Source organism: Bacillus rossius, chromosome 8 (assembly GCF_032445375.1).
Source record: "Bacillus rossius redtenbacheri isolate Brsri chromosome 8, Brsri_v3, whole genome shotgun sequence".
Lineage (NCBI taxonomy): Eukaryota > Metazoa > Arthropoda > Insecta > Phasmatodea > Bacillidae > Bacillus > Bacillus rossius.
The window spans coordinates 52,930,327-52,943,425 of record NC_086336.1 but is presented as its reverse complement, the minus strand read 5'-3'; the positions used below and the strand labels follow the sequence as shown (position 1 = coordinate 52,943,425).

General features: G+C 37.9%; 1 protein-coding gene across 6 annotated transcripts in view; it reads left to right on the top strand.

Moving 5' to 3' along the window:
* LOC134534943 (integrator complex subunit 3) overlaps positions 1–6,183 on the top strand; it is a 36,352-nt gene extending 30,169 nt beyond the window's left edge. For 5 of the 6 annotated variants that reach the window (XM_063373685.1, XM_063373682.1, XM_063373683.1 and 2 more), the window contains 3 exons: positions 1,473–1,707; positions 4,483–4,761; positions 5,372–6,183. In XM_063373685.1, coding sequence (XP_063229755.1) covers positions 1,473–1,707; positions 4,483–4,761; positions 5,372–5,446 — 589 coding nt within the window. In that variant the 3' untranslated portion in view covers positions 5,447–6,183. Of the gene's footprint in view, positions 1–1,472; positions 1,708–4,482; positions 4,762–5,371 lie in introns of those variants that run through there. The other variant, XM_063373688.1, reaches the window with a different exon arrangement.
* The last annotated feature ends 6,916 nt before the right edge of the window (positions 6,184–13,099 follow it).

The following is a 13,099-nucleotide window of genomic DNA, read 5'->3' as shown; positions in this document are numbered from 1 at the left end:
AAATTTTGTGAATCGTACAGCTCTAGATGTCAGGTCTGGTAAATCTGGAATCGAGAAATTTTGTAGTCCCAGTCCTATAGAAACCCCTGTAATTAATCTCTCTAATGAGCGATGGCACTTTTTAGACATATTTGTGTGAGGCATTCCACACAAATTATTCAATTTAATAAAATTAAGTTTTTTTTTTTTTTTTTTTTTTTTTTGCAATGATGGAAGGATATTCAGCTGTTTAAACTAAAAATTTTGTAGACCTGTCAGAAACTTGCACTTGTTCGTGTGATATAATGTATATCCATACCTTTCCTTATTCTTTATATTTGTCTATCTTATCTTACTTCTTACTCAAAGTCCATGAACCTCTTAGTATTTTAGCTAATCTGATCATTACTCATGTTTCTGTGAATGTTATTGCTCATGTATAGCCCAATAATTTTGATAAAATTTTGTGTCATGGCTTAGGGACTGTTCATGGATAGAGGGTCTACTCTAGTAAATACAGTAATTCCCTTTGGTTTTAGTTTTTTATGGTTACCTTTTGTCAATCCTCTGTGACTGTCTCTGTAGTATGAATGAGAATTGAAATATTTGTCCTGTACAATATCTGTTTGTACTTGATCACTGTTTTTATAACATTCACCTCTAGTAAAGTGCTTTTCAGTTACTTGGAAGTAGTACTCTTAGTCCTGTGTCAATTAATTATGTTCCCTGACTGTTTCTGTCATGTTGCTCTTACCACCATATAACTAATGGGTTTAACGCAAATCATAATAATATAATAATCACAAAGGTGTCTAACCTAATATGCCTAACAAAAGCACATTGAAGTTTAATGGTCTGCTTTTTAAATTAAACTCAATATCTACAGATAAAGATGAAGTAGGTATGTTCTAATGAGACAATTCTAGTACTATTTTATAATAAGCTCTTATGAACATGAAAATTAGAAAGTGTTATATATTCGTCTACTATCTTTATAAATGGGATGACATTTATATTGAGTGAAAATTTGGGGGAAGTTTATACAGAATAAACCAAAAAAGATACAAAAACGGTAATGAAAAAAGATACAAAAACGGTAATGATTTTCTGTTGTTCTGAATTTAATTATTTTTTGGTATTTCATAGTTCTGAAATTCATTTCACACCTAAAATGTGTATTAATGTTATATCAGTTCCAGTTCTAGTGCAGGGTCTCTCTATGTATGATCCTCAGATTATTCTTAATGTAATTAATTGAAAGACCACAAGCAAGTAGTTGCACTCTTTGTTTGGACCTGGTGAATTAGAATGGGTGCAGTAAACTCCAATACACGATGTACAGTTTTTCTTAGGATTATTATCTCTGTATGTTTTATGCTTTAGCTCTAGATGAAATGTTTTGCTTGAGGCTGTGACCTCTCTGGTTTGAGCCCACAAGGAGGGTTCAGACGGCAGGAGCTGACGGGAGTACTGATGAACGCGTGTGTGTTCAGGCCAACGGCAGACTTGCTTAAGCACCTGTTATCGCGGGAAGTGCGGCCACCTAACGACATCTTTGTGCTGTCGACGCTGCAGCACTGGTGCCGGGAGCACCAGGAGAAGCTCGGGGAGCTGATAGCCGCTCTCCTGACCAGTCGCTACCCCAACACCTTCCCCAACAAGAGAAAAAGAGGGAGTGGTGGAGGGCAGAAGGTCGCAGCAAATACTGGGCCTCCCACCGCAGAGCAGGTGAGACGCTGTTCGCTGTTCCGCTGTGTTGTCCTCTCGATTTGGAAATTCTGAAATGTGCAGGTACTGCGTTAGCAGGGATGGTGTTGTTGTATTTTATGTATGCAGGTGGACTCGGTACAGCAATACACCATTTCTGAGACAAACATTATTATTTTCCAAAATATTGTTTACAACATGAAACAATAATCTCTTGTTATTAGCACCGCCTTGAACTAATGACTTAAGGTTGCTGATGCCTCTCCTCAAGATAGCTAGAGAATAAGAAAGAAATGTTAAGGGGCCCGCCTACCTGGGCACACATACAGTGTGCAGAGCTTCAGGAAAAACAACGCGATTTCTAAACTACTCAAGATATCCGAGTGGGGCCTATTTACGAATAGCATTTAAGAGTTCGCTGAGGACCGAAAAGTACTTTTAATTTCGGATTAAGCTTTCAAACTGTATTTTTAGAAGCGTTAAAATGCCTAAAACGCGTGTTTTCAGAGTAATTTTTAGGCATAAAACAATCAGTACAGATTCTTGAAAGCACTTAAGGGGCTTGCATAATACCTTTATCTTCATTTCGCCGCCATATAATGTTACCGTCACCGCTCAAATTTCACAGTTATCTTGTGACGACGAGACGAATGCGCGCCAGTTCAGAGCCTTGCGCTTAGAGGCGATACCGCGCTGGAAGCACCAGCGAGCGTCGCGCTTATCACCCCGCCTCACTAACACACATACACCCCTGACGAGGCGGGCCCCTTAATACCTGATACCTAATACTAATAACCTTTTACCAATCATAAAACATCACGCAAAATTTATTCACCTTTGTTTAGTAATTAAAAAAAAAAAACTTGTTAGGCAAACAATGGCTTTAACTTGAAAGTTCAAACATATGAATTTGAGAGATCAACAACTAGTACTGGATGGATTACAAGTACTAGCACTTCAAAATACTGAATTACCTATTTACTATCACTACAGCTTGTTTCACCTGTAATCTACAAATGCTATTCTTCAATGTGGTAGTTACTGCTGAATAGCAGAAGTTTATTAGCTAAAATCTGAATGGAATTAAAAACATTTCTCGCATTCTAAAGCAGTACTCACTATGTGTGTAATCCATGCCAGCTCGGACGGACGGTCTGCTCAGCTCACCGACTCGTTCGTGCCCAGTCCTTCGCTGATCATCTCATAGCTCCACATGGGATGCCCTTCGGTGGTGGACCACCGTTGACGGGTGGACTTTCTCTGTCTGGCACCCCGACTCGTTCGTTTCTCGTTCCTCGTTACCATTAGTTTCTAGCAGGTCAACACTCAGGCTCCTTCGGCGAGTGGTTACTCACCCAACGAGTGTTGGCCCATATCAGTCGAGTGTCTTCTGTACTCCTGTGTGGTACCTCAGGTGTCGCACTCCTCTGTAGAACGTCCCCTCGTTGTCTAGCTGGTGGCCCTCACTCAGCGAGTATGCTCATTCACCATACTACTCGTAATGCTCATCCCTTAGATGCCCACTACCTACTGCTGCAGCGTGGTGTACCACACCATGCTGACAAGTGCTACCCTCCTCTCTGCTTGCTTCCAGGGCACCACTCCTCGCTGGAGACACCTTCATTTATCCGCCGACTCATTCAACTATGAGCTGACACTATAACGAGCTCACTTGGGGGTCTACTCACTGTCGCTTCTACTGGACTCGAACTCCTAACCTCAGGTTTAGTCATGGCTCATCGTGGCTGCTCCGGCAACTGACTTAAATGGTTGACAACTCTTTTAACTTGTGTGAACTCCATCACCAAATTCTTTTTGCCTACTGTAGTACTCACTGCTCTCTGCTGTAGCTCTGGTTGCACTGTGTATCTACAACAGCTTTTTGAGGCTTTACATACACTTCCCTGAGGTCGCTGTTTCCATTTGTTTTGGAAGGTTTGATATGGTTCCGCTTCTCGTCAGGTCTCACTTCTTCCGCTGTTCGATGAGCTAAGCTTCGGGGCTGGGTTTACTTGCCTCCGCTCAGGTGCGGCCGCATCAAAACTTCGTAACATCATAACTGCATAACTTTCACTGACTTCCATTACAGTTGCTGCCAAATTGGCACAGGGGAGAATGCAAGCCCCGGGATAGTGTGTGTGTAAGGCACAGCGCTGCAGGACAGTGTGTGTGTTTTGTCTAGAGACGTACAAGACTGTAAAATCCAGATAAAAATGATACAATTAATGCTGATGCACTCGCAAACAACTGGATTGGCAGCGAGCGTGCACGATAGCACAAATACCGCCGTGATGGTTCAACAACAACTGTTGCTTCGTTGCCGGAAGCTGCAGGGCTACCTGCCTCAGCAGCAGCAGCCAGCTTGGAAAACTTGGCGCTGCTGGCAAGCAGCGCGGGAAGTTCAAAATTCAAATGTTTCAAACACTACACACTAAATTACAAACAATATTTACAAGTCCAAACAGTGTGTACGGAGTGTGCTGTGCCGGCACGGCGGTGTGCGCGCGTGTGAGCATGCTCTGGAGTGTACTGTGCTAGCACGGCATTGTGTGTGTGTGTGTGTGTGTGAGGCACAGCGCTGCAGGACAGTGTACTGTGCTAGCACGGCATTGTGTGTTTGTGTGTGTGTGAGGCGCAGCGCTGCAGGACAGTGTACTGTGCTAGCACGGCGGTGTGTGTGTGTGTGAGGCGCAGCGCTGGACAGTGTACTGTGCTAGCACGTCGGCGTGTGCGTGCGTGTGAGCATGCTCTGGAGTGTACTGTGCTAGCACGGCGGCGTGTGCGCGTGTCTCCCAGGTGCTGGGACACCTGGACCAGCTGCGCCAGGGCTGCCGCCAGAACCAGAGCCACCTGTACAGCCTGGACTCGATGCAGCGCGCCCTGCAGCAGGCACAGTCGAGCTGCAGCGACGCGCAGAGGAAGCGCTTCAGCGACCTGTTTGCGCTGGCCGAGGCGGAGGAGGTGGAGGCGGTGGTGAAGAAGAGTCCCGGCCGCGGCGGGGCGGGCAGGAAGGCCAAGGGCAAGGGACGGGCCGCGCCCAAGGAGGCGTCCGACAGCTCCGACGAGAGCAGCGAGGTCAGTGCCGTGTCACTTTTCATTTCCGTAACCTGACATTCTGTACAATACCTTGTCTTGATGTAAGTCTTTGGACATACGCCATTGCTAACAACTTTTTCTGTTGAAGAAAAACTTAAAAAAATAAAAATAAAGAAATAAATAAATAAAAATACCCAAAAAAGACAAAAATACACAAAATTAAGCAAAAAATTGCTGTTGTCAACAAGGATATAAACACCACAAAATATTCCGTAACATTAATATGGATCAATATTTCTGTGTCGTCATCATTTGTGGTTTTTTTTCTTTTCGTTCTCTTAGTATGTACATTTTTCTTTGTTTTTCTTTGTTTGTTGACCATATTCCTGTTACGGAATATTTTGTGGTGTTTATATCCTTGTTGACAACAGCAATTTTTTTGCTTAATTTTGTGTATTTTTATTTATTTATTTATTTTTATTTTTTTAGTTTTTATTCAACAGAAAAAGTTCTTAGCAATGGCATATGTCCAAAAACTTACATCAAGTCATGCACTCCCATTGCACAAATCTTTCAAAGATAACACAATATCTTGTTTAGAATTTTTTTTTCTCTCTAATGACAATGGTAAATGTGAATTTTTTTGCAGGAAGAAGAAATAGTGAAGCCGAAACATGCAAAGAAGAGGAAAAAAGTAATTCTCGTGGGGTCGGACAGTGATTGACGTCCCCGCGAACAGTACGATGAACTGGATGTTTTTACAACTTTTATGCAAATGTGTGCCAGTGCGTGTTACGATCTGTGTGTGTGAAAGTAACTTTTATTGGAGCTCTTAAATGAGAAAAAAAAACCTGTACATACCAAAGGCTAGCAAACTTCTTTTTTTTTTTTTTTTTTTTTTTTTTTTTAAGTGTATCGTTGCGAGAATGCATCATGGTGTGTAGCAACAATTTTGAGTGTAAACACTTGTGCGAATATTTGAGCATTTTTCCGATCGAGAGGAACCGGTACAATGTATACACGAACGTATGTTGTTATATCTGAATGACCACTTTACCGAATGTGTTTGCTACATCATTTTATAATTTTGAACGTGTTGATTGATGAAAATATTTTTCTGGATTATTTGTACAGTACTGTTTTTGTCTTATTTATGTTATTAATGTACACAATGGTTTTCTCCCACATTGGGACAGCCAAGTTGTGATATTAGAGCAGTGCGAGTCTGATTTGTATCATATTATTATGCATATTATGGATTATATTATATATGTACTTTACGCCTGTTTTATAACTGTACAGATATTTTGTATTGGTTATGTAGGATACAGGCTGATCCTACCAAACAGCCTTAACCTAACACACCATCCCCAATGCTGACGTCAGCAAAGGCATTTGTTGTTTAAAGAGGTTCCCATCTCACCACCAATATTGTAAATAAATATGTATATATTTACAGTACGCTAATGTTGAAGTATACATTATTTCACATTACCACCTCACTTGGAGTTGTGCTACTCTTCTACCAACCTACCAGGTATCTGCCCACTGAATACTGTGTAATAAAACTCTATGCTTATTTTGTTACATAAGAGGGAAAATGTAGCAGAATATCACACGTCAGTGACTTTATCACTCATTTAAACTGAGTTGGTTGTGTTTTGTTTACTGCAGGTCATATTTTCTGTTCATCGTAGACAAGCAGTCGAAGGTGCGGCACTTAGCCAAGAAGCGCAAGCATGGATTGAAAGTCGTTAATTGTAGGTGCCCTAGATATGACGTGCCTGTCACGCGCGCAGAAAGTATACCTATTTAGCCCCTTCGCACAGCAGATAATGTCCGTCACTAAAGAGCAAGAATAATTTTTTCAAAAGTATTTAAATAATATAATTTTTTCAGAAAGCATTTTCACCCTATATTTAGTGACACTTAAACTAGCTTATTCCCCACCCTCATAGGTTAGGCTAGCTACCTGACTCACTGCATCGCGTATTACTACGTATCAATACACCAAACTGCAAGGAAGTTTAGTAGATTATGTTTTATGTATAGTTTTAAGAGGTTTGGTTAGAATTAAAAATCCAGAGTTACAAACTGCTGTAAACCCACAAATTTAGTGAATGTGTGCAAAAAGAAAAAGCCCACTTTGAAATCGCAAAATACAGGAACAATAATTTCTACTACAGTTTCTATAAGTTATATTCAGATATTTATTTAATAACATGAACTTTGCAGCACATGGTTTCATGCCTTGCACTAATCTAAATAAATTAATATTGACATACTGGCACAATATGGGTGTTTCTGTGTGTACTGAAAATTGATAACAAAAGTTGGCTCACATCAAGAGTATAACAAAAATAATGATGTTATGGGAAATCAGTTTGAATGTTTCATGTAGAGTAGCAAGAGGTTTTGAATTTTTCTCTTAAAATAATACTGGTATATGAAGACAATTGGAAACATTAACCTACAAATATATTTTTTAAAATTAAAACCAAGTTTGTTTGGCATGCAAACAGTGTCGTTATGCCAGTTTTCAGTGCAGTGTAAGTTTTACAAGTTTAAAAATTTGACATTTTGATATACATTGTGTTGAATCTGTGTGCCGAAAATGTACACTGAGAAAAAACATGTTTTGTATGGAATATCTGTAGTAATGTTTTTGTTTTGATACTTTTCTAATTTCTACTGACTGAAAAATTGTGAGTAGTTCTTCCAACATTTAGATATAGTTATATATAGTTCCAAACTGTCTTTGGCATGGTAGTGTAGTGGAAGTAGGCGATTTAAGACCATCTGATCACTGCTATTGCGATCAGAAGAACCACGCTCAACTTGGCTAATGCTTTATCTTTCTAGTGCATTGGTGTAAGAAATGAGTATGTACAATCAAGTTTTTTTTTTAGTAACTTTTATTTTGTGTTGCTGGTTTTTTTCTTCAGTGAAGACAGTAAACATTACAACAAAGTACATGTTCATATTCTATAACAAATCACAAGAAGTTTAATCATCACAGATGACAATGTAAATAAGCTTTGTTTTCTCTGAAATACGGTACTGCTTGACTCTTGAACTGTTACAAAATTAGCTCTTTCCGAACAGCTTCTGGATCCTTTTGGGAAATGCCATTAATCAAAGCATTTCCCATCAGAAGGCTTGTGTTTGAACTTTGCACTCCCAACTGTGTGTTGTGATTTTTCTTAGTTGCATGCTCTCATTTAAATTAACTGAAGTTAAGTTATGTAAACAAAACTTATTTCTAACTTGCACAAAGTTATTACTTACTTCCTACAACATTGCAAGAGTAAATTTTCTTCTATATAATTAATATCATGATCAATAGTCACTTAGCATATGTGGGATGTTATTTTATTATAACATAAATTCATTAAAGTTTACAATCAATCAGGGCCTTAAAACACTACTTCAGGACTTACCAGTAATGATTGTGCAATGTTAGAATACATTTTGATTTTGTTGTACTATGTATGCATGTGTGTGTGATCTTTTTTCTTCATGCAAGTAGGTAGTATTTTAATTTAGATATATTAGCTAATAACTTTAATTAAAATCTCAGGACATCTATCTACTGTTAAACCAAGGAACTTTCATCTTCAGGAAGTCAGTGCAATGGTGGAATGCTGCTTTGCTCTGTTTCATTATTGAAACTGACTGAACCCCATGGTGGCTATAACCACAGCAATTTACGTTCTGTTAAAATAAGAAAAAAGCTGTAGAATTTTCCAGTTCATTTTAAAATACCACTAGGTTTTTTTTTTTTAAATTCAAAAATCTTTTGTGTTTAAATATTGAGTCAATTGCGACGGTAATTAATTTTACAGGATGATATCTTTGGGCATTTTTCTACACCATTATTTGTTTAAATTGGATGTAATTTTGTAAGGTAACACAAGGGTATTGCACTATTTAAATGATTCTCTTTTTAAGACATTTCTGAAGGGAACAAAGAAATTTTGGGGGTAAACCTTTATAAAGGGGGAAATTTATATTGTATCAATGAGGTTTGTGAAACAAATATGAAGGAAACTAGTTAAAAAAGGGGAAGGGGGAGAATGTTATAACATGGTTATGATGTATGTAATGAGTACAGGTGGTCATTATCTCATTAATTCATTCTTTAATAATTTGTCAAACTGAAGTGTTAATTTTCAGTTTACATTTTGTACAGCAACTGTGAATCCCATTTCTGTTGCAGGTTGTGTCTGGTGATTGTTCCGCGAAATGTGTACTAAATTTTAGAGGCAAAGATACTACATTTATGAAAAGGTAAACAAAATTTAAGTTCTGAAGACTGTTACTGTGGCAACTGAATTTGGCCTTCTGTGCACCCAGACAAGACATACATCACAATGTAGGCAAACGGATATATATATTATTTCTAGTGGTGGTGAATTCAGTGCACAAGTATGAGAAGTTAAGATATTTCCCAGGTTTGTGAAACTTGATTTGGGTATTTATAGATTCTTTTCTTGTGATGATGTGTTACACTATGCTGAATTTCTCATTTGAAAGCAGTTTTAATGGACAGGTTGAGTAATGTTGCTATGGTTATGTTTACATTAAAAAAATTGTCAGTTTCAGTTTTCTTTATTTTTAGGTTGATGCTGTTTGGTCAAGCAAACGTCACATGTTTGTAGGCAACGGAATGTTGGCCACGAAGATACACTGCTGAGCAGCCTGGTCTACCGTTGCATGACTTGTCCCGCATGTACACGTTTCATTATGCAGATTAGTATTCAGAAATTTATTGCTTTTCTTCATTTTTGAGAAATGATAGAAGTGAACGGCCGAGACAGAATTTGGATTTTTCAATTGCTATGAATATCCCAAAACATTCTTAGTAAACAGGTGCACAGTAAGTCCTCGATTAACAGAAAGGTTATGTTCCCAGAAATTATCAGTTAAGCAAAATTTCCATTAATCAAATCATATTTTCCCATAAGAAACAATGTTAATGTCCTGGATCACATTCCTATACCCACAGATCAAGGAGGGAGATAATAGAAGTGCAACTCTTAAAGTGGAAACCAATACCATGTTTTGCACGAAATGTGATGCTATCTGTTGGGTGGGCCCATAACTACTACCAAAAAAAAACTCTGGATAGAGGTTCAAATACAAAGTTTAGGTAAATAATGTTAATTAACCTACTTGACAACTAACTGCTTATTAAAAGTGATTTAAACTGTGCAAAGAATACTTAATGCTGTTTCGTAATAAAAAAAATAATGTATATAAATGAGTAAGAGATGCAAAAATGTCTGGTATGTCACACCAAAACATTTGTGGCTACCAAAATAAAGTGAATTAGTTTTCACTGGTTTGTTCACCCGATAACAGCTGATGCATTACTTCTAATAAATAATTTAGCTATGTTTACAATATTTTATGAAAGCTACTCCAAAAAACTAGATCTCAGTCTCGGCAATTAGAGTTTCTCACTCATGCTTGCAACTTCTAAAAATGCCTAACATGTGATGTAAAAACTTTTAAGGGCGGCTCGTTACATGCCGGGCAGCGGCGAGATACTGTGTCGCAGCACAGACACAACATTAAAATATTAAGATTAGTTTGGATGAAGCAAGCATGAAGATTTTAAACAAATCAGTTCGGTGACCTCGAGAGTGAGTGGCCGGCCCAGATCTCAATTCTCAATGGACAATTGTTATACGTCGTCTGGCAACTGCTCTCAAGAATATCTACCAGTGTCGGCTGTGAAACGAGAAAATATAGTCCACAATTATCCAGCGACAACACTGTTTGCAGCGGCACAGACAAACAAAACCCTTCAAATATTAAGAAAAAGAACTTTGGTGGATTCACGGGCAGACCAGGCACTGTCACGACACTGTTGTGTATAAATCAGCCTGAAGTGAGAGAGCGTGCGTGGCGAGTACTGTTTCCCCTCGCTTGCCTTTGATGGAGGGGTGATTAGACAATGGAGGGGGAAGAAAAAACTCACAGCAAAACTTCTTCTTTCTGCAAATAGGGGCCAGTTTATTATGTTCGTTTTTCCATCTATGGCTACATAGAATAAAGCACGTACATAATATTTCACTGAACGCAAACAACTATAAGAACTTAATTGTATTTATTTTGAGTACACACCACGAACGTACAGTGCCTGTACAACGAAGGACTAATGCCTGACTACCAAACTGCTTGGAGTATAAAGGCTTATTTATGTATGTCACTGTCCGGCAATTCAGCAAACAACCTGCACTGGTTCTCTAGTCATAACGGGAGGCACATGCTGGTGGAAGTGGTGAGTTTGCTGTACTTTGCCATGTGCATCGTAAGTATTAGTGCTGCATCTTACCTTTTTTTTACAGTTACCTAGTCATCCCTAGATAACCATTGTGCATGCATGCTAGAAGTATTCAGCACTTGGATTCGCGTGTACATACAGGCTACTAGAGAAGTACCATCCCCATCTGTTCATAAGTTGCGACGTGAAAGTGTCCGCAGTAATGAGTTTGGCATCTGTTAACCAAATTAAAGGCTATACAATATAGTGCCAGTTATAACAAATGTCCGTTAATCGAGGACTTAACTGTATTTTCTAGTATTCTACGGTACGCAGATATCAAAGTCACCCTACCACTAGCCACCAATGGTGGAACGCGAACAATCTAAACTTTCTGGGAAATAGAAATTCATTATCACATGTAAACACACCTTACAAAATAAACCATAGTGCAAAAAATATATGACTGCTTGAAAGTTAATGCGCAGCAGAACTTGCACAGTTGTGAAATGTGCTCACAACGTTCTAACCTTTTGTTGCCACAGGGCTGGAGCCGTGCACGCTGTCGTAACAGAGCTAATCTTGCATTACACCTGTAAAATAAGTAGCTTCAGAGGTGGGCCCTGAGTGGAGAAGTCTGTCAAAATACCTGAACTGCTTAGAACAGCCAATCCTCAACAGCACTCAAACAACTCATACAAATGTAACATACTAATAACTCTTTTTTATAGCCTTTGTAACATTGAAAATTATTACAGTACACAAATATTTATTCATCTTCTCTAGACAGTAAATAATTTGTACACTATATTTCTATTTGTACATCGAAAGCAAATGTTTATGTTTTAAAAACGGAAAGCCAAATCTTACAGTATCAAATTCTACAATATTAATTCAGTACTCTAAAAAATTGTTGAATTATGTTCTCCAACAAATACAAAAAAAAAAAAAATTAAGAGACTATATAAAACAGTAATAAATTACAATAACTTTGAATTACTGTCTTGTTAACTGTCACATGAACCTTGTGATTTATATCAGTAGTGCTCAAACTACAGATAATAGGTAATAACTGCATCCATTGCATTTACACTTGTAACTGAAATACTTTAAATAAATATAACAAGATATATTTGAACAATAACTAGACAATAGTTACTCAAATACTGAGTTCTTAACAGCACAGCATATTTATCAAACATTTATCGAGCTGAATACAAACATATTTAAAAAAAAAAAATTCTAGAAATAATTTATATATATTTAAATAAAAGAAGGAAAGTAGATAACTGCAAAAGAAAAAAAAAAACCTATTGCATCCATGTTACTCTTAAAAAGTGTGTATTTTCTGAATACAACTATCTTAAAAGTGAATGCTATCCCAGATTTTTCACTTGTTAATTCAGCTGACAAACATAAAGTTCAATTCTTTATTTATTCATCACTCATCAGAATCCTTACAAGTGCACTATTTCAGCAGCACTTGTGTGCCTTTTAGATAAAGTATTCTACTTGTGTAAATATTCTGAGTTTCAAATACTTTCATACCAAAATAATTAATACTCATTTGTATAGAAAGGTGTTGCTGCTATAGCTTTAGGTCATCACATTTGAGTATCAATATTAAGGTTAAAAGCATTTTTTTTTTCTAATATAAAATTGCACATATCCAGTTAAAAACATTAATGAGCTCATTACAATTAACAATATTAAATCTAAACACATGCACTATGACCCCCCCCCCCCCCCCCCCCCCCCCCCCCCCCAATATTTGCTGTGTTTTTTAATCAAGGCCGAAATTGAACACACAGGAAACTGTCAAGTTCTATGCAAACAAAAATAACACACCAACCATAACAGCAAGCAACTGAGAAAAGGATGAAAAAAGTCGTAGACTATCAGTTCAAGCATTGTGAGTTAACATACATTATCAATACTGAACAATAATTTTTATTGTTTATAGCTACCATTTTAGGCTTTAGAAACATATATTTTCATGGGTTGGCTAAGGCTGTAGCAATAGCAGCGTATGAGACAAACCAGGTATTTGAAACTCCATTTCAACCACAACTACGAAGTTCTTGAACCTTGACTATGTGCCGCTGC